The sequence below is a fragment of the Caretta caretta genome, chromosome 20 (genome assembly GCF_965140235.1).
Source record: "Caretta caretta isolate rCarCar2 chromosome 20, rCarCar1.hap1, whole genome shotgun sequence".
In the NCBI taxonomy this organism is placed as follows: Eukaryota; Metazoa; Chordata; order Testudines; family Cheloniidae; genus Caretta; species Caretta caretta.
This window is the reverse complement of record NC_134225.1, coordinates 1,039,752-1,062,157: the sequence shown is the minus strand read 5'-3', so window position 1 is coordinate 1,062,157 and position 22,406 is coordinate 1,039,752. Positions and strand designations below refer to the sequence as shown.

The 22,406-nt window shown below is 48.8% G+C and overlaps 1 protein-coding gene across 2 annotated transcripts in view; it reads right to left on the bottom strand.

The window, feature by feature from the left end:
* Positions 1-21,842, bottom strand: part of ACVR1B (activin A receptor type 1B) — a 29,509-nt gene extending 7,667 nt beyond the window's left edge. The window contains exons 1-4 of one of the 2 annotated variants that reach the window (XM_048831753.2): positions 21,652-21,842; positions 4,255-4,494; positions 2,296-2,544; positions 143-373 (exon numbers count right to left, since the gene is read on the bottom strand). In XM_048831753.2, coding sequence (XP_048687710.1) covers positions 143-373; positions 2,296-2,544; positions 4,255-4,494; positions 21,652-21,760 — 829 coding nt within the window. In that variant the 5' untranslated portion in view covers positions 21,761-21,842. Of the gene's footprint in view, positions 1-142; positions 374-2,295; positions 2,545-4,254; positions 4,495-5,415; positions 9,241-21,651 lie in introns of those variants that run through there. The other variant, XM_048831754.2, reaches the window with a different exon arrangement.
* Positions 21,843-22,406: the final 564 nt, after the last annotated feature.

The following is a 22,406-nucleotide window of genomic DNA, read 5'->3' as shown; positions in this document are numbered from 1 at the left end:
AACACTTTACAAATATACGGATGGCTTTCTTTATTTCATTAAAAAAAGACAGAAAAAAGTAGATCCTATAGTAGAACGTGGAACTCTGAGGAACCTACGGCCATTCGGACTTTGACGCTGAAGGTTGAGACAGCATTTTTACCTTTGTTATCTGCAGCAATAAACCCCAAGATGTTCTCATGTCGCAACATGACAGTCTGGTATATTTCTGCTTCCCTAAACCAGGAGCGCTCTTCCCGTGAAGAGAAGATTTTCACGGCCACATCACCTCCACGCCACCTGCCACGCCACACCTCCCCAAAGCGGCCTTTTCCAATGATCTCCTGCAGGACAATGGTTCGAGCCACGGTTCGCTGGACAAAGAGTGGCAAACCTGTGGGCAAAAGATTGAAAGAAGAATTCAGACGAGGGACACTTGAGAGATGCTACAAGGTTTAGAACAGAACATCGAAAGGGTTGTCTTGGTTGGATTTGATTGTATTTAGCAGTCCAAATAAAAACCCAAGAGCCATCTCTCATTCCACCAGGGATGGAAGCGCTTTGGCCCACAAATACAAGTTTTCACAACTAGAAAATTTCGCCTCCCTCTCTCAAGAACTGATTTGGGAACAGTGATCGGAAAAGAAGATCGTTCTCATCCTTGGCCCTTCTTCCAACATATGAATCTGATTGTTATTGTTCTCTCCCCATTGCCAGTCATTCACTGACCACTTCCAAACGCTTCTCTGTGGGCTCAGTTTTTATTCAGAACAAAATTCTGTGGACAATATTCTGGAGAACAATCCTGCCCCGTGTTCTGAAACCAGTTATTCTGACTGGACTCGAAGTACTATTCTATACAGGTTCTTCTGCTGCACTCATCAGTACATTATCTGAGCAATCACATGCATGTTGCACCATCTTTGTGAAAAGATGAGAAAATATAATTTCTAACCAAAGTTACCCTGAACCTGCTACAACAGGACCAACATGTAAGGTCTTTCAACAGTAGTGGGAGATCACCAAAACCACAAAAACAGCAACAAAATCAAATGGCTAGCTTTCTCTCGCCAAGGAAATCAGTAAGTCAACACACACTGATACAGACCTAAAAAAGTCTCAGTGGATTTAGACCACAAGAGTCCTGCAATTTCTTAACTGTTCCAAATCACTTTGGGCCAAGACCTGGCACACCATCTTGTGCTGTGATCCCCATCAGATCCTGTAAGCTGAGCAGAGTCAGTGCTCACAGAGAGAAAGTTCTCTAAGGAACATCGAGAGGCTATATGTAAGAAGTGGAGTTGGTTTGAAGACAGAGACAGCACTAAAATAAGCAACACCCCAGCATTTGTTAAGGGGCTATTACATTGATGTAGGTGCAGTCTTTTAGGTAAGACACAACGTTGGAGTCCTGACTAGCTCTGGTCATTAAAGATTCCACAGCACTTTGCATATGAGACACACAATTTAATGCTTATGTCCTGACCAAATGCCTACTTGGGTAAGTTACATTGCAGGGGCAATCTGTAGAGGCAGAATGTCGACTGGATATACAATTCATTTCTTGTCCCAACCTGTTGTACAGTGTTGTGTGCTATTAAACCACACAATTCCACCCCAGAGAGCCCAGGAAGTGCCCAGGAAGTTAACCTTGTGGGTAGTTCATTTACACATTTCTTCAGGATTCTTTGGGTTGAAGGGTGCTATATAAATGTAAAATCTATGTACTAGTTTCCTAACTCTGATGCAATTTCTGTAGAGACACTGCCATTTCTCCATCGTGTCATTTGAAAGCTGGTAACTTGTAGATGTGCAGTGAAGTTTGTTAAAAATTCAAAAATGGTACAGAACCAAACACCAATCACATGAACCAGATGCACTGTATTCTGAGTCAAGGGAAGGTATCATAAATTCACAACAGAGCAGGGACAGCTATATCTGATGTTGCATTTACAGGTAGATGGAATTGTTTCCTGGGTATGATCTAGATTTTATATACTGAAATCCACAAACACTACTTTATGTAAATGCCAAATGACTCAATGATGATAGAGTACAGTATCTCTTATGTATTCTACAGTTCCCATCCCCAAAGTATCCAAGTGCTGATATTGGGCCACTGGCTTCACTGTCTAATGTACAATTGGATTTAGAACAAACACCAGTGACCTATTACAACTCAGACTGTACGTAAGGAAGGATAGCCAATGGCCTTATATTAGAACATTGATACCACGGCGATGAGCACTTCAGAATACAGGATTCCATTACAATTACATGCCATTTATTATTTCCAAAGCAACAGCAGCTTAGTACCTGAGCCAGAGCCAGAAGTGGAGAGATCATAAACTAGATCTTGCAGAGTCTTATCCTTGGACAGACACATTTCACAAGAGGGATCTTCCATGTCCAACCGCTGACGATTGTGATAAACTCGTTGGTGGTGATGAAAGACGAAAACCACTACGATCATGACGACAAACAAAAGGAAGACAGGCCCTGCAATCACTGCTACTAACTCAACAGGGCCCCAGCTAGACTGAGGTTCGTTCTCTTTCACATGACCTTTAGTGAGAGGAGGGAAAAACAACATTTTAAGCACAACCTGATTCCTTTATATATATATTCTCGAAACCGTGTAGGCAAGAGTCCCTAACCCCTTCTCTTACAGCCTGAACTACTTTAACTCGGTCTCAGAACTTGTAAAGGACACTCCAAGCAGCAAAATTCACTAGCTATTCCAAAGCAGGAGAGGTAAACAGGCTGGGTAGGAACAACAGATAAGGAAGGTCATCACTTTTACTGCAGCTGCAAGAAGCAGTTGATGACCCCAGTTGAGCGCTCAGTTTAGGGTTTATAATAGTGTATTTTAGGTCCTGAAGTGAGACTATCTTGGAACCAAAAACTATAACCAAACAATTTCAGAAGACCAGTCTGTAATGCATCTTCCATCTAAGCCCAGAATACGCCTTACATGAGGAACGGTAGCTTTGTTTATGGGGGGTCCCCTGCACCTCAACTTCCCTTTTATTCTTGCCCAGGAGGCTCCATCTTGGATTAACCTAGCTTTCTGCCCTAGGCCTGGATGCGTTGCTCCCTCTCAACACAGTCACTACTGCCTAATCAGCTAGATGATCACTTAAGCTCAATGCAAAGCATTCCTTCCCACCTTCCCCCAAAATAAATTGGTCACTGCCTTCACATAGCAATGTGGCTAAAGCAGTAAGTTGGCTACCATCAAAGCCAACTTTCTTAATAAAAATTATAGTGAAGGAGGAAGGAATTATCCCCCACATGTAACAGCCAATGAGTCTTTAGCTCAAATCCTTCACCAGTTGTTGATTTTAACCAGACAAAATAGAATTCCCCTCCTACCTTGATGGATGATGGTACCATTCTGCAACTCATGAGAACTCAGAGAAACTGCCCAGAATGAGGGAGATAAGCTGCATGTGCCTTCTCTGCCACAAGGGCTCTGGCTGAACAGGTGGTTGGGTTTAAGTGTGGGGTTGCCGAGCATTACAGGAGGTCAGATTAGACAATGTGGTGGTCCCTTCTGGCCTTGAACTCTGACAAGACAGTTTTCTTCCAGCACCCTCATTCCAGGACAGATCTGTTTCTGTTGCACTCACTCAGAGTTCAAACATCTCCCTCATTTTACTCTGAAGTGTAAAACCACACTCAGAGCTCATGACTGAAAGAGGAGTTTCAGTCCCTCAGGAAGCAATTCTATCGGATAAAGAGCAGACTCCAGTACCACTCAATGCCACAAGGGGGATCTCAGACTAGTCCCAGGGACTGCTCCTTATCCTCAGGCCATCCTGGGCCTAGAGCACTGGGCAGAGGCAGGACATCCGTGACTGAGTGGCAGCATGGAGAAAGAACCTAATTTTCAAAGGACTCTGTGGGGGACACTAGGGGCAATGCTGATGAGGTGGGAGACTTATGCTGTCTTGATCACGTCAAACATTTGAAGGTGGGTGAACCAAAGGGGAGATCAGAGAAAATCCAATTTAGAGGCTTCTTCTCACCCTACAAACTGAATGGTACAATTTGATATTTTGCCTATCAGAGGATCTTAAACTGCTTCACAACCCTCTGTGAAGTAGATCATCACTATTCCCTTTTTGCAGATGTGAAGGAATTGCCAATGTTCACAAAGCAAGTTAGTGGGAGAACTAGGAACAGGGTTCAGGAGTCCTGGTTCCCAACCCTGCTCTAACTATTAGACAATACCACATCTTCAATGAGATGACAGAGGATTTCTTTACTCACCACTGGGCACTGTTAGGTCAATTTCGTTGCAATAATCAGAATAGCAGCAATGTGTGTTACGCAGATCTTCTGAACTCAGGCAATAGAAGGGTTTTCCAGCAGGAATCAGCTCTGCTTTAGGGATGCAGGTCCGGATGTGGTGCTCAACTCCATCCAGGTTGGAGATGGAGACCATGCAAGCCCCATCTGTTTTGCATGTGGAGTTTGCTTGATTGCAGTTGGAGCATGAACAGATCAAAGCTGCAGAAATCAGGACAGAGAAACCTCCTTGAAACCGACCAGAGCTGTGAGCAGGGAAACTCATCTACCATTGGGTAGGACACTGATTATTCTAAGGCTTTGCTGAGACAGAACTGGCTCTAAAAGGGACCAATAATATTTGCTGAATGTTTCAGACAGAGTAAGGAGCTAGGGAAGAGAGGGTTTGGGGTTTTTTTGGAAGGCAGTGGGGAATGTAGATTTCCCCATCCCCCTCTAGGTCCATAACACAAAGAGCCACCCATGATAATCTAATCAACTTTCAGGCCATGCAATAGATAACATGCATTCAGCTACAGAAGACAGTTGCCACTGAACAACGCTGGAGTCTTCCAACGTGAACTAGGCCAGTCCAGCCCTCACCCCCTAATGAGGCACTTAAATTATAAATGGTGCACAAAATCTGAAAGATGAGGGTCTTAGAGAGGAACTATCCTGCCAATTCCATTTCCTGACAAATATATTCAGAACTGCTGGGTCTCTGTCTTAATTGCTAACAAGGGGGGACTGAAAAATTGGGTCTGTTTTTCTGGTAGCATCTAATTATTAAGCCATTCCCCTCTTCATGAGTCGAGGTTCAGAAATAGTTTTTCTAATTGAATTTATTATTCATTAAAGACACTGCTGGCATATCAAGACCTGTCACTCCTTAGAATAGGTTCTGCATCAAGGCATACTACTCCACCAATTTGTTCTAAACTTGACCCAGGAGCAAGGGGGTGGGGTGCCACACTAGGGCTGAGAAGAGTTCTGTGCCCTTAGTTCTTCAGCCTCCACTGAGATTACAAACTAGTGTCCCAACTGTAACATGGACATCCATCCACTACCGATTAGACTGACACTCACCAGCTCATTTCACATAACAGACAACTGTTCAGTGACTTAACATGTGATTTTACTAACCAAGATTGCATTCAGATTGGTGATAAGAGGCAAAAAGCTCTGCATCCTATTAATGTTCTCCTGAGTCAGTCAATTCTTCAGTAGCAGCTTTCTGATTTGACAGACTCTCTCAGGTTAAATACGTTTCTGGCTTCTTGCTGTTGATAAAGACCCCTTCACTCTTTACCCAAGCACACTCCAAAGACAGACTCTCACATCTCACCCTCCCAGCTGTCACCATTTCTCTCAAGCTGCCTGAAAAGCTGCAGCCAAATCCCCAGCCAGTGCCATGCTAGGAAACAAAAGGGAATTTAACCATGTTATGGAGAAGGGTGGGAACTGTTTCATATCATGTACTACTTTCGTCTTTCAGATCCCGTCTACCTGGAGGGATTCAGAAACATGTACATACTCGCTGCAGAGATGGTTTAAGGCAGAAAATTTAAAGTAACATTTAAAGTATCTAAATGAGTAGCAGCAGTTAACTCTCCCCCACTCCAACAGCAAACTCCCCCACATCTGCTTATTTTCTCCCCCACTTTACAAATATTGTGGATGAAAAAGATCACTACACTGGACTACACTTTCTACACTCCAATGTCACCTTCCTCAAGTGTCAATGGAACGCTCAGCCTTCGGTTATACAATCTTGGGGGGATGAACAGATTTAACAAGCCAACCAGGTCAAGATTAGTCTCAGGGGTGGAGGAGCCTGTGGCTTGGCCCTGGGAGAGAAGGACTTTTGCAGTAACAGGGTTCCCCTGGGGATTGCAGCGAGCAGTCCAAGGGGCAGAGGAGTCTGCAGCTCGACCCTGGCAAAGAGATGGTGACCTCGAGAAGGGCTGGCATACTAGGGGTTCTCCCTGGAAACCGTGGGGAGCTGAAGGCACACAGGCCTGTAAGTCCACAACTTGGGAAGAGCGGATTGATGGTCTGTCACCATCTCCTTAAGAAGGACATTGTAACCCTGTGCAGAAAGAGAGGGTTGAGCGTTGGAAAGTTCACCAAAGCACAGTTCATCTTGCAGCTGGAGGAGGATGACCGCTCTAAGGAACAGATTCCTGACCCCAAATAGGGCTATAGCAGGATCTGGGAGCAGCTGGAGTGGGAGCCAGGCATCTCTAAGACTCCTGTCCCCAACCAGACGAGGGTCTTCACGATCGGGTTCCCCATCCAGGGATCGGAGACGGACGGGATTGGAGCTGAGTCCGCAGGGAACCTCGAGACTAAATTGCTGCCCCTGGTTAAGGATGGGGGGGATTTGGATGTGGGGGATGTGGATGCCACCTCACTGCCTTTGAGCAGGCTGGCTATTTGAACCAGGGGGACCCTGCGGAAAAGCCCCAGTGTCTAGCTCCCTTGCTGGGTCCCAAGGCCATAGACTCCATCAGCCAGATGGGTGGGGAGGTGGACAGGCTCCCACTCCTGGTCCCAACCTATATGTCTGTGTGGAGTCTCCTGGGGTCAGGCCCCTCGGACCTCCAGTGGGAGTGGAAGGTGATGGTCAATGGGGAGACATTCCTGGGGTGGCAAGATCCTGGGAAAGAGAGAACTGTTGTCAGGCCCTGGGTGGTGCAGCCTCAGATGCTGAGGGGCTGTGTGAGTTGGGTGAGGGTCCCAGGGATGAAGCCCCTCGCCCTGCCTATGGCCCGGATCCCTGTGCAGACCCAGGAGGGGTGGGGCTGGCTGGTCTTTGGGGTTCTCCAGGATATCAGCTGGGAGACCCTGTTGGGGAGTGACTGTCTCTTTGGGACAGGATTCAGGCCCCGCTCCTGTAACGGCCAAGGGTTTGAATTTGAATCCTGGGAACCAATCGGCGGAGAGGGAAATGGTCAGTGAAAATGCAGATGACCTGGCTGGCAGTGGGGAGGAGCTGCTAGGCTTGGGCTTCCTGCCTGCCTGCAACCAGACCCCTGGGGCTGGGTGGGACAGAGAGATGCTCCCCACCTCCTTGCACACTGGAGAGGGGGCTCATGCTGGCTCTGATGCAGTGAGGAAAGCAGCAAGCTCACTGCCTACCCCCACTGGGACAGCAAGGACAGCGCTGAGCAGTGGGAGCTGAGACCCCAGCTGAGCGGGGGGAGACATAGGCAGGGCAGGTTATCTGTTGGGAGTGGCAAGGTGCTTGGTAAGGAAAGTTTGGATGAGCCTAGGCAGCCTGTGAGCTGATGGCTTTGTCTAGTCACCAGTGTGGGAAGGCAGGAGAGTGGAAGTTGAGTGTCCCTGTACCTTACCTGTTACCTGGCTGGAGAATTGGGACAGGGAAGGAAATGTGCCTGCGTCTGTCAGGGGTATTGACTTCTCTATGGAGAGAGCTACCCTGGCCTCCAAGCAGTTGTCTGTGAACAGCCTTGTGTGCTGGGACAAGGGGAAAGAGATCCCAAGCTGGGTGTCTGGTAAAGGAGAAAGTGTGTCCGGCTCTTCTTTGTCTGTGGAGCAGACAGAAGGGGCCTTTCAGCCTGTGATGGTTGAGAATAGTGCAGTTGTCTCAGAGCTGCTTCTGGATTCAACTGAAGTCCAGGAAGGGAATGGTCCTAAGTTTGTGCCTGCTCGGGAGAATGGCCCTGTAACTAGGTCGCATCCAGTTAGTGTCTATGTAAAATCCCAGAGACCAGACAATTCTGGTGCTTGTATTTTGCCTGTTGCTAGTGTGTGGCTGGGAAAGGGTGCAGCAACTCTGTTTAATCAGGGTGAGATCCTAGCCAGGGCACAAGGAGAGCACAAAGGTGATTTGATTGTGTTACCTACTGAGGGTGTGGAAACCAGCAGCAAGAAGGAAGAGATTCCTGAACTTGTGTGTGGCAAAGGGAAGGAGAATGCTTCTAATCTTTTATCTCAGAAGTCTGTAAATTTGCCTGAAAGGGGATGGTGTAGGAATCTGATGGGCCAGATGTGATTCTGGATGTGAGACCCAGAAAGAGTCTGTTGTTGCTCAGGAAAGTGTTTCTTTAGAGCAAGCCCTAGGCAAAGAGGGTAAGGGCAGAATTTCCATGAGGGGTGAATTGTTGCATAGAAAACCCCTAGGGAAAGGAATCCTCATGGAGTCTTTGCAAGCAGTTTACTGCAACTGAAGGGTGTGAAAGTGATTTAATCAAGACAGTTTCAGTTCTGAACTAGCCAGAAATTTTCTGTTGTGAATGGATCCACTGACTGTCCTGTTAAAAGACCCAGTGTGGATAGCTTTGAGAAGGTCTCAGATGGAGTGAAAGCTGTTAAGAAAGTTGAACAGTCCTATAACCAAGTGGCTGTGTTTGGCCAGCTTGCTGGGGAAACAAGGTTGTTGAGAAAGGAATGTGCTCATGCTAGTTCTGTAAGTGAACAGTATGTGGCTCAGGTCAAGATGGGGGCTCTTAACCAAGAGAGCCCGAATTGCAGGCCTCCAGACTGGAGCGCTGGGAGAAGACCCAATCCCAGTTTGACCCCCGGGAGTTTTGGGGTGGCAAAAGGGCACGGGCCGCATAAACCTTCCCACATGTGGCATGCGAGTGTTATCGACCACCCTTGACCTAAGGGAGGGCGTGAAACTGGAAGGGCCTGATGTAACTCCCACCAAGGAACGGGAGAGATGCTGGGGCATCCATGGGAACATTGGTGGGTTAAAACTTCCCCAGGTCACCGGCTAAAGTGACACCGCTCAGTTCGGTCTCGAAGGCGGGAGAGATGTGATAAAGCGGGACTGTTCTTAATGTTTCCCCTGAATATTGTGGGGGTGCCTCAGTTTCCCCTAGGCAGTTCTTAAGTATCTAGGGGGTGGGGTAAGGGTGTATGATCATTGCAGAGCCCTAGAGGGCAGGTGTGTGCAGGGGTCGGGACACAGAGAATGGCTGACACCCTGTTTCCTGGCACCTGATGGCCTGGCCCTTCCCCCCTGCAAGGTGAGAGTTAAAGGGTTGGAGAACAAAGGAATCTGGTGACCTCCTGGCCCGGGACAGGGACAAAGCCCAGAGGAGGAGGGGCTGGAGGGGGAGTCAGTTTGAGGCTGGCTGGGGACATAGAGTGAAGTGCAGACGTGGTTGTCTGGCTCACTGGCCCCCAAAATGGACCCAGCTGAGGAGTCCTGTTCTCTGCACCTACAAGCTCTGTGTTAGACCATGTTCCCGTCATCTAATAAATCTTCTGTTTTACTGGCTGGCTGAGAGTCATGTCTGACTGCGAAGTTGGAGTGCAGGACCCTCTGGTTTCCCCAGGAGCCTGCCTGGGCAGACTCGCTGTGGGAAGCGCACAGAGGGGCAGAGGATGCTGAATGCTCCAAGGTCAGACCCAGGAAGGTGGAAGCTGTGTCAGCTGTGTGTCCTGCAGACAGGCTGCTCCCAGAGAGGAGACTTCCCCAGAGTCCTGACTGGCTTTGTAGGGAGCAGTTCCAGAGCATCACCTGGGGACTCCGTGACAGAAGACATCTAAGAAAATCCAGGGAGCCGCAAGAAGGATCTCCTCCTTCTGAATCAGCACTGAACCCAAAGCTCCAATGTACTGGACAAGAATGCGGAACAGGTCCTGATCACTTGTGATCATGATAATTTCATCACACATTGAGCCAATGTCGTGGCTAAACCCTAATTTGGATAATTACAGTAGAAGTCCCTCTATTTTCCCTGAAGTGCCAAAAGGCCACTGTTAATTTTCTCTTTCAAACTGTTGCTGTGAGTTATTAAACAGCTGTCATATTCCACCTCAGAGGCACCTACAGCAATTTAGATTCAGTATCCAGTTTACTCTTTTTACGTGAACCAAGAGCTATACAATGTAAAATAGTACAAGAGATTGAAGACCAGTTAAATACTAAAAACAGATGATGGGAAGAAATGTCACTTCTAAGAGTACTTCATAAGTGGTAAACATAACTTAGTATTTCTGTTCTGGGTCTAGCACAGGGATATCCATAAGCCTCTTCTATATTAGGGGTGGGAAAGAGAAACTGAAGACTTAAAGACTGGACTATTCTCAGATGGGCAAGAAGCATCGTTTCTATAATCTGCTTCTGAAAGGGGACCGGCTTTTATTATAAAAAAGGCAAAATAGCAGCTAAGGTTTGGCTTGACAAAACAGACCTGAGTTCCCGATCATTTTCCACCGCTCATTAGAATACTGTCTCATTCTAAGTGAATCACTTTTGAGGACCGTACTCATGCAGACCAAGGTTTGTTATTACTGGGTTGTTACAAAAACATTGTAGAGAAGAGAAAGCAGAAGGGGCACATTCCATCCTTTAGGTATCATTAAAAGGACAATTAAATATAATTGTTAGGAAATGCTTTCTTCACTATGTTACCAATAAGTGACTGATTAATAATGAACAGAGAATTTAAATACACTTTTCGACATTCATGCTGTTTCTCTTTTACATTTAACTCAGCTTGGACACAGAACTAAGCCATCAGGTTTACTCTATTTCTAGTTAGTTTTGTTCCCTGGTGCTACAAGGCTGTGATGTTTGTGTTTCCAACAGTGGAGGGAAATATTTAAATAGGTCCGCTCCATTCTGACTGGAAATTAGAGCTCCTGTGGCATTTCACTTTTTAGAAGTAAAAGGGTACGCCCTAATGATGCTGGTCAAGATCTGTCCACATGCTGATTGTCCAGCTTGGCCGCAAACCTCCTCACCAGAGATGGCTGTGCATTTTAGTGGCACATGACGTGAAGGGATTCTTGTGTTTACATCCTGGGAACCTTTAGAATAGAAGGAGCAGTACAAGAGTAAGGAAGTTATTTCTCAGTGAACAAAGGTACATACTTCTATTGCACCTTTCATTAGAGGACCTCAAACTTTGCAAACATTCAGCTGAACAATCCCTATGCAGCAGATGACCTTTAACTCCATTTTATAGAAAAGTAAATGGAAGCAGAATGCCCCAGACCACACAGCAAATCAGTGCCAGAACTGGGAATAGAATCTGAATTCCTACCCCTCATTCCAAACATTATACTACTTTCCCTTCCTAAATTTCTGAATGGCTCTCCTTCTCTTTTATGAAGAAGTCCAGTACTCGCATATATAGACACATGCGGCTACCCTAGAGCAAAATGGCCAGCTAAAACATTGTTCTTCTGCAAGTGCCCCATACTGGCCAACTATAGGAACTGCAGCAATAACGACTCAAATGCAGTTTTCCAGGGCCTGGGCGATTGGCTGTTTTCCAGGGCCTCTCTGTATCGATGCCTGGAGGGAAATAGGAGAATTAAGGGATGCCAGGACAAACAGAATTACAAGGCAACTCGTGCAGTTCTAGCATTTCAAGTTCTGATTAACCAGAAGTGAAAGTTCTTCTTACATCAATAAAACCAGAAGCCAAACCCAGTATTTCTAAAAGAAAAACTACAATTCTTTCACCTTGGACAGTGTTCAAAACCCAACAGGTATTTGAAAGCTGAACACAAGCTCCTTTCATAGCAAGATTCTGAGAGCAGCTGGGGATGTTTGGGCAAGAAGAAATGACTGAATAAAAGAAATTTTCACACTAACAGCTATCTTTTTCTGAAGAAAAAGCTCTTATTGAGCAAAATATATAATCTACTTACAGAGAAGAATTGACTGAGCTAAAGAAAATTGACTGGACAAAAGAAAAAGTGACAGTTCACACAATTGGTGTCTTCAGTTCCACTAAAGTGCCTTAGGATGAGTTTGCATGAAAGGTGCTATAGAAGTTGGCAGTGGATTCTGTTCTACCTGTTCAGTACACTGACTTTTTGACATTCTGCTCAAAGACAAACCCAACCCTAAAGAAGCTGTTTAAACAAGTGTAACATTAAGCTGCAGATCCTCAGAATGAAAGCTTTGTTCTCACTCTGAAAGATGGATCAGATCTGTATTTATGCTGAAGTGAACTGTCACTGTGATTTAATCCAAGTCTGAATGCTGGTGGTCATGACATGAATTGGAGGGGTGGGGGAGCTCCTCCAGTTCCATTCCTCATTACTTTTTTTTTTAATTGCACACGGGCAGTCAATCAACACTGCAACAGGAAGATTTAATAGCGAGTTAAGGAATCCTCCCTTTTTATCACTTGGTTTATGAAAGGAATTTTAATCAAGAGCTTTAGCAGCACTGCTGGAACTGGTGGGCTCTGTGCAACAACTCTCGTGTTCTCAGGAGGACTGAACGATCTAGGCAGAAACACCACCACTCTTGAGACAGAAAGATGGCAGATGATACCAGGCTGGGAGAGGCTGCAAGCACTTCAGAGGACAGGATTAGAATTCAAAATGATCTTGACAAACTGGAGAAATGGTCTGAAATAAACAAGATGAAATTCAATAAGGACAAATGTAAAATACCACACTTAGAAAGGAATAATCAATTCCACAAATACAAAATGGGAAATGACTGCCTAGGAAGGAATACTACAGAAAAGGATCTGAGGGTTAGAAAGATCAGAAACTAAATGGGAGTTGTCAATGTAATACTGTAGCAAAAAAAGCAAACATTGTTTTGGGATGTATCAGCAGGAAGTTGTAAGCAAGACAAGAATTCTTCCTCTCTACCCAGTGCTGATGAGGCCTCAACTGGAGTACTGCGTGCAGCACTGGGCACCACATTTCAGGAAAGATGTGGACACTTTTTTGGAGAAAGTCCAAAAGGAGAGCAAGAACAATGACTAAAGGTCTAGAAAACATGACCTACAAGGAAAGAGTGAAAAAATTGGGCTTGTTTAGCTTGGAGAAGAGGAAGAGGGGGGACACAACAGTCTTCAAGTACATCAGGGATCTCAAACTCAAATCACCATGTGGGCCACATGAGGACTAGTACATTGGCCCGAGGGCTGCATCGCTGACACTGTTTCATACAAAGATACAAAAGACCCCTGCCCCTTCCCTGAGGCCCCACTCCTTCCCACCCCCTCCCTGTCCCTATTCCCACCCCTTCCCCAAATCTCCACCCCGCCTCTTCTCCACCTCTTTCCTTGAGCACACCATGTCCCCGCTCCTCCCCGCGGAAAGTCCTAAGCACCATCAAACAGCTGTTTGGCAGCGGGAAGCACTGGGAGGTAGGCAGGCAGAGGAGTGGGGACGCAGTGCGCTTGGGGGGGGTGAAGGCGGGGGAGCTATGGAGGGCCACAGGAAATAACTCCGTGGGCCACGTGTTTGAAACCCATGAAGTACAAAAAAGGTTATAAAAGAAAAAAGAGGGTGATAAGCTGTTCTTGTCCTGTCTTCAGTGGATAAGTAGTAATGGACTTAAACCGCAGCAAGGCAGATTTAGGTTAGACATTAGGAAAAACTTGATGACTGTAAGGGTAGTTTAGCACTGGAACAAAATACCTAGGGAATCTCAATCACTGGAGGTTTTCAAGAACAGGTTAGACAAACACCTGGCAGGGATGGTCTAGATAATGCTTAGTCCTATCTCAGCAAAAGGACTGAACTAGATGACCTATTAAGATCCCTTTGAGTCCTACACTTCTATGATTTTATGGGCAGCAGCAGTGCCATCCCTGGTATTGGCAGGATTGTTTTGTCAATCCTGCCAACAGGTCTACTCTACTCTTTTTTGCTAATGTAGTTCCACCAAGGAGAGGGCTAGTGTAGACAAGGCTCTTGCAGCATTTTAATAAGGATAGGTTTCAGAGTAGCAACCGTGTTAGTCTGTATTCGCAAACACCCATAACACCCATTTTTTCATGTTCTGTGTGTATATAAATCTCCTCACTGTATTTTCCACTGAATGCATCCGATGAAGTGAGCTGTAGCTCACGAAAGCTTATGCTCAAATTGGTTAGTCTCTAAGGTGCCACTAGTACTCCTTTTGTTTTAATAAGGATGTCAATTCTCAGACCGTATCTACATAACACGAGGGCTAACACACCAGCAATCACTGGAACCTTATCTACTCTAGAATGCCTACTAAAAGAATTAAGCCTCACAGTATCTGTATGAGGTAAGCAGGCCTTTACTATCACGGTTTCCCACCCACTCCAGCAAACTGAAGCACACAGGCTAAAGTTGACCTGCAAAGAAAACAAAGGTTTGTGCCCTCTGTTGCTTCTTTATATTTTATGATGGAGAGGCATGTATGCATGTATGCATGCATGCACATCAGAGAAAGAAATAAGTGCCTTTCAGGCCTTCACTATACACTACAATGAAACAAAAATTGGACACAGAATCAATGTGTCACTTGTAACTGACTTGCCCAAGGTCAGTGAGTCCACTGCAGAACTAGGAACAGAATCCATCTTTCCTATCTGTCAGTCCCATGCATAAATTGCAGGACACCCATCTGTGTCATGCATGGGGCAGGATGACAGTGGCCTCAAGTCTAGTGGCTGTTCAAGGACACAATGAGGGTTTCATTCTCAAAACATAAGGACAAGGGATACTCAAGACTAATCTAATAGACTGCAAAATTTGACTACACTTTGCTAAAACCCAGTGTTCAAATCAATGAGACAATTATGCCAGATAAAATTTTGGTCACTTTGTCATCGAGTTGGCCAGACCTTGTTAAAGTTATCCAACAACTAGGCAGAAGACACTTTGTTGTTTTAAATTTAAGAGTACAGAAAATCAGTCTAAAAATCAAGCTCATGTTCATGCTAGCTCCTGATACATCCCACTACTTTCATCCTGACACAAACTCTTTGCCCAGAGCAGGCGGCATTACCAAGTCCAAGTTCTAGAGTCTGGTAGGTACAGAATGCTGCTGCTCACCCCTTCTCACATACTATGAAACAGCAGCACATCACGCCACCTCACTTGTTCCACATTAGAACTCAATTCTGAAACAAATTTTTTTTACACCCATCCATTCCAGCCTACTTTACTTTACTTGTTTCTTTACTCTTCCAGCAAGTGTGTGGTAGAACAGAGGACGCAATCATGACAGGATTGGTGCAAGAGCCTTCTCTTCTGTTGATACCACCATTTGGAACAGCCTTCCTACATTCTGGTGCCTCATCAACTTTCCATCTACTTCCAGATCTCACCTGCAAATGTCTCTTGTCCCTTTCCATTGTTTCTTAAATCTGCTTTCCAATTGCTATTAATTTTACATTTTACTTTGTAACTACTAGTTAATGCTGAAATAATTTTCTGGATAATATGAAAAATTCTGTAGAAACTAGACCTTACACCAAGTTAGAAATAAAAGGGGCCAACAAAAAAACTGGGTGCATACACCCACCAGAAGCTGGCTACAGTACTCTGACAGAGGCTGAATTGGATATTAAAGCAATACTACTGAACAGAAAACATACAGGGGAAAAATGCAGTTGGCATGCACTTTCTATTACAGCGACCAGTTGTCACTGTGCAGTACCAAACTCTATTACACAAAGTGACCGCCTCTGAGTGGACTGACTTATTTCAATTCACTTCTTTTCACTTATTTCAATTCACTTCAATTCATTGCTATTTGAATACATTTAATGTTAATTAAAATAAGTCCTGATGTCTCTGATTGCTGCTCTTCAAGTCAGAAAACAAATGCTGGAGCTGTGTTCCCACCCCCCACTCAAGCCTTGACACCTGTTTAAGCTTACTGTTCTCATAACAAATTTTAAAGTAAAATTTAATGTAAAATTAGTTAATGAAGCCCAAATCCATGCTTCAGTATTAGGAAAAAGAAAAGGAGTACTTGTGGCACCTTAGAGACTAACCAATTTATTTGAGCATAAGCTTTCGTGAGCTACAGCTCACTTCATTGGATGCATACTGTGGAAAGTGTAGAAGATCTTTTTATACACACAAAGCATGAAAAAATGCTGTGTGTGTATAAAAAGATCTTCATCGGATGCATACTGTGGAAAATGCAGAAGTGAGCTGCAGCTCACAAAAGCTTATGCTCAAATAAATTGGTTAATCTCTAAGGTGCCACAAGTACTCCTTTTCTTTTTGCGAATACAAACTAACACAGCTGTTACTCTGAAACCAGTATTAGGAAAGCTTCTTCTAAAAGTCAGTTCTATAGCAAAAAGCAAAGATGTTCATCAGTCACTGACAGTTCTTAGGGCCCAAGCTCTGACAGTTATTGATGTGATATACTAAAAAATATTGTTTATCATTGTTGCCTAAGCCTCTGGGCCTACTTACAAGCATGTCTTTTGTGAGTCTAAATAACAAGGTTATTCCTGAAATAAATAGGACCAAAGAGCCATCCTACCACTGCACATCTACCCACACTCCATGACCTGACTTACAATATTCACTATTAGTGGGGGTTTCATCACAGAAATTCCCCCCATCACAGCTTACTCCATTGGAATCCACAAACAAAAGAGAACTTAATTCAATTGTTTCACTCTGATAACTACTCCCTGGACACATGGAGAGAAACCATTCCCACTAGTTGACACCCTGTGAACTTTGTTTGCTATTACACAACTGACGTTTCACTTTACTCCTTTCGCAATAATGGTTTCCGGTGCATCCACTGCTGGCAACAGATTTCGTACCTACAGAAAAAAAAAAGGTCTGAGTCGTCTGGCCAAGTGGTATAAGAGAGTTCATGAATGCCTGTTGGCCAGTTTTTAATTTCCAGTTATAAAAAAAAAATCTTTCTTGGAAAGTTCTAAAATATGAATTATGTACTATTCAGAGCTAGTCTGATTTAATTGGGTAAATATATATTTTAAGCAGGTGTTAGTCACAGGATCTACCTGTGGAAGACAGTTCACTGCAAAACATTTTAGTGCTTTAAAGGAAACAAACAAAAAATCCCACATAACGCTACACTACAGCGATAACCAGGAGGGAGAAGGAGGGCGTTTTTTGTAAGTCTTATTTACTAATGCAAATAGCACTTTACATCTTCAAAATGCTGTGTGAACTAGGATCTTTTTACAATACACAATGAAACAGGAAGCTGTTCGACTCTCAAGTAAAACACATATAGGGTGCAACGGAAAGCTTCTGAGACCTTGTTTGTTAAGGCACATGGAGTTTACATAATGGATTCTTAAGCAGCCAACAGATTCTACACTCCCCACCATTTCTTATTCCACCCAGAAAGACTGTCTCCTATAACCTATTTGCACTGTTCTACAGAATTAGTTGCTTGTTCACATAACTATCCTTCCACAAACACCAGGACCTACTCTCACCTTCTTCCCTGTCCACAAGACCATACTGCACTGACACCTTTCACACACAGTGTGAATGAAAACACAAAAGATGCTTAATGGAAACATTAGCCAGCTATAGAAAGTACAATATCAAAGCTACAGATAATCAGCTTAATTTCCACAAAACACAGGAACTCAATTATCAATTTCCTGTTTATTTTTATATACACAAACTTTATGCAAGATGAAGATTTCAGAACAGAACTGAGAGGGGAACCTCACCTAGATCTTTGATGGCTTTCAAAAGGGGTGGCTGATGCAAATTTCTAAGGCTATGTCATTCTGAGTTTAAAAAAAAAATCATATACCTATTCTCTACCCAAATGCATCTATATTAACAGCAATTTCATTAGAAATGTCAAATATATTATCTGCTGCTTCCCAGGTTAGCAACACATATCTGAGCCAGTAAAGACACAAAGTTTTACAATCTGACATAGGCAAAATGAGCTGTGGGTCTCAATTCTCATTGGACACCTGTTCAAATTACACAAGCAGCTATCCCGGTTAACAAAAAGAAAAGGAGTACTTGTGGCACCTTAGAGACTAACCAATTTATTTGAGCATAAGCTTTCGGAGCTACAGCTCACTTCATTGGATGCATACTCTATCCCTATTAACATTCTCGTGGGCAATTTTCCAGAGGCCAAGGACTGAATGGGCCATGAAGAAGCAGCTACCCTCTGCCCCAAGCTTAGAGGCATCCAGGGCTGAGGCAGATTGGTAGGAAAGGTAGCCCGACACTAACTCAGTGAATAAACAGAAGGAAGACATCCATCTTCAGCCTAGTCAAGCTGATGCCTTTCACCAGCACAAGTTTCAGTTTGTTTATTTTTTAAAATCAAAGCAGCAGCACTTGGCCTTAAGTACAAGGATCCCCAACAGTTAAAAGAAGCAGTAATAACTGATAAGACCACACAGAAACAACAACTGAGAATATGTTTCCTCCAGCCCCATAGTGGACATTTACAAATGTTGTAGTACTGAAAGTGGTTTGGAAGCTTCTGGCCCCCTCTTCAAAGGTACTACTTCTCCTACAATTACTGGGAGCTGGTACCCAGGAGTGTGAGGCTTTGGAGAGGAGCGATTTTAAAATATAATTCAAGGGAAATAATATTAAAACCTCTCATTTTAATTCCTAACAAAATAAAGATGCTGTGCACCTTTATTTGCATAACAATCAGACCACCCCACACACTCTGCACAGATGCTAGAGGAACATGGTGGTACTCCCAGATACCAGCACCCCTCTCTCTCTTCATGCATCAATCCTGATGGGTCACCACACGGACTCCATAACCCAAGGCAACACAATCCCTAGAAATTCCATAGATCAAAGACAGAGACAATTCTGAGACACCACTAGCCAACAATATGAGGTAGAAGGAGTCTCCTACCCACAAACATCTGTCCACTGAGGACAAGAGAACCCATCCATCCCCTGCACAGCTCCCCAAATTCCCCTACTCTCTAAGAGAGGGTAATCCTGCTGGTGAAGCATTTTTCCACACCCTGAATGAAGATTACCATGGGAGATTAGGGGGGCTGAGGCCTATAAATCTTCATTTCCCTTCTATGCTTCCTGAGACACAAAAGGAGCACTCCAAACCTCCCCACCACAAAGAGGGGAGCCTATACCTTCACGGAAGGTCCCCCAATACACACACAAACCCCGTGACACATCCAATTCCCCTATCACCTACCTAGGCCACGCAGCTCCCCAAACTGCCCCTTGCAAAGTACCCTCAGTCCCCACCGCCCATCAGTCTCCTGCCAGCCTCTCGAAGAGCGGGCTCCAGAGCCTGCGCCTAGAGCTGCACCTCCCGAACCGCCATGAGAATTGGGCTCCCTCCACTCAATACTGGATCTACCCAGCCGCTCTGTCCTATCCCCACCTCTCCCCTGCGAAAGCCGAGCCAGGGTCCGCAATCCCCTCCCCACACAGACATGCCCCCCGCGGGAGGCGACACCAACCCCCCATCCCATCCCCCCCCCCCCCCCGCGGGAGGCGACACCAACCCCCCATCCCATCCCCCCCCCCCGCGGGAGGCGACACCAACCCCCCATCCCATCCCCCCCCCCCGCGGGAGGCGACACCAACCCCCCATCCCATCGCCCCCCCCCCCGCGGGAGGCGACACCAACCCCCCATCCCATCCCCCCCCCCCCCGCGGGAGGCGACACCAACCCCCCATCCCATCCCCCCCCCCCGCGGGAGGCGACACCAACCCCCCATCCCATCCCCCCCCCGCGGGAGGCGACACCAACCCCCCATCCCATCCCCCCCCCCGCGGGAGGCGACACCAACCCCCCATCCCATCCCCCCCCCCGCGGGAGGCGACACCAACCCCCCATCCCATCCCCCCCCCCGCGGGAGGCGACACCAACCCCCCATCCCATCCCCCCCCCGCGGGAGGCGACACCAACCCCCCATCCCATCCCCCCCCCCGCGGGAGGCGACACCAACCCCCCTCCCCCCATCCCATCCCCCCCCCGCGGGAGGCGACACCAACCCCCCTCCCCCCATCCCATCCCCCCCCCCGCGGGAGGCGACACCAACCCCCCTCCCCCCATCCCATCCCCCCCCCGCGGGAGGCGACACCAACCCCCCTCCCCCCATCCCATCCCCCCCCCCGCGGGAGGCGACACCAACCCCCCTCCCCCTATCCCATCCCATCCCCCCCCCGCGGGAGGCGACACCAACCCCCCTCCCCCTATCCCATCCCATCCCCCCCCCGCGGGAGGCGACACCAGCCCCCCTCCCCCTATCCCATCCCATCCCCCCCCCGCGGGAGGCGACACCAGCCCCCCTCCCCCTATCCCATCCCATCCCCCCCCCGCGGGAGGCGACACCAACCCCCCTCCCCCCATCCCATCCCCCCCCCGCGGGAGGCGACACCAACCCCCCTCCCCCCATCCCATCCCCCCCCCCCGCGGGAGGCGACACCAACCCCCCTCCCCCTATCCCATCCCATCCCCCCCCCGCGGGAGGCGACACCAACCCCCCTCCCCCTATCCCATCCCATCCCCCCCCCCGCGGGAGGCGACACCAACCCCCCATCCCATCCCCCCCCCCGCGGGAGGCGACACCAACCCCCCTCCCCCCATCCCATCCCCCCCCCCCGCGGGAGGCGACACCAACCCCCCTCCCCCTATCCCATCCCATCCCCCCCCCGCGGGAGGCGACACCAACCCCCCTCCCCCTATCCCATCCCATCCCCCCCCCGCGGGAGGCGACACCAGCCCCCCTCCCCCTATCCCATCCCATCCCCCCCCCGCGGGAGGCGACACCAGCCCCCCTCCCCCTATCCCATCCCATCCCCCCCCCGCGGGAGGCGACACCAGCCCCCCTCCCCCTATCCCATCCCATCCCCCCCCCGCGGGAGGCGACACCAGCCCCCCTCCCCCTATCCCATCCCATCCCCCCCCCCCGCGGGAGGCGACACCAACCCCCCTCCCCCTATCCCATCCCATCCCCCCCCCGCGGGAGGCGACACCAGCCCCCCTCCCCCCATCCCATCCCCCCCCCCCGCGGGAGGCGACACCAACCCCCCTCCCCCTATCCCATCCCATCCCCCCCCCCGCGGGAGGCGACACCAGCCCCCCTCCCCCCATCCCATCCCCCCCCCGCGGGAGGCGACACCAGCCCCCCTCCCCCCATCCCATCCCCCCCCCCCGCGGGAGGCGACACCAACCCCCCTCCCCCTATCCCATCCCATCCCCCCCCCGCGGGAGGCGACACCAGCCCCCCTCCCCCTATCCCATCCCATCCCCCCCCCGCGGGAGGCGACACCAACCCCCCTCCCATCCCCCGCGGGAGGCGACACCAACCCCCCTCCCCCCATCCCATCCCCCCCCCGCGGGAGACGACACCAGCCCCCCTCCCCCCATCCCATCCCATCCCCCCCCGCGGGAGGCGACACCAGCCCCCCTCCCATCCCCCCCAGGGGGCACAGACCCCGTTCCTTCCCCACCGCCCCCCTCCGTCCCACCCCCCCAGGCAACACCTTCCTCAGTTCCCAGCCCCGCAACCCAGCAGCCCCGCCAGCAAAACGCGCGCCGCGCCGCTCCCTCAAGCGCCCGGCGGAAGGGGCGCCCCCCGCCGACCCCAGCCACGGCCCCGCCAGGGACGAGCCCGGCCCCCCCGCCAGAGGGGCCCCCCCGCCAGAGGCCCCCCCGGACCGGGCCCGGCCCCCACTCACCCCGGGCTCCCCCGGGCCCGCCCAGCAGCAGCAGCAGGAGCAGCGCGAGCGCGGCCGCCGGCAGCGGGGCGCGCGGGAAGGGGCAGGCAGCGCGAGCCGACTCCGCCATAGCAACCGCCGCAGCCTCGCTCCCGTCCGGGCCCGGCCAGCGCGAGACACCGAGCGCGAGCGAGCAGCGCCGCCGGGGCCGCCGGGCCTTAAAGGGGAGGGGCGGAGGGCGGGGCCGCGTCCTTAAAGGGGGGGGCGGGGAAAGCCGCTGTCCGCCGACACGAAAGAGAGCACGGCTAGGGCAAGGGCCTGAGGGTGGAATGAGCGTACCGGGCGTGTGCGCGTGCGCCATGGGCGTGCAAAGGCAGACGGGGTGCCCAAGGGCGCGCAATGTGTAGGAAACGTACGAGGGGCAGCAGTGGGGGTGTGTGTGTAAATGGATAGAGCACATGGGGCTGCGGGTGTGAAGATGGACATTGAGGCCCTGGGTGTGCAAATGTGCACGAGAGCGTGTGTTCAGATGCACATGGGTGTGCAAATGAATACGGGGGCATGGTTTAGGCAGATGACATGGAACGAATGTGCAGTGGGTGTGCAAATGGACATGGGGGGGCCGTGTGTGCAAATGGTGTACAATGGTTGTGCAAATGCACGCTGGGGCAATGTGTGTGCCACGTGTATGCAGTGCTCCCCGTGGAGAGCCAGTGTCCTGCCACATGACGTGCCGTGTGTAGGGTGGACGTGCAGGAGAAGCCAGCACCGTTCTG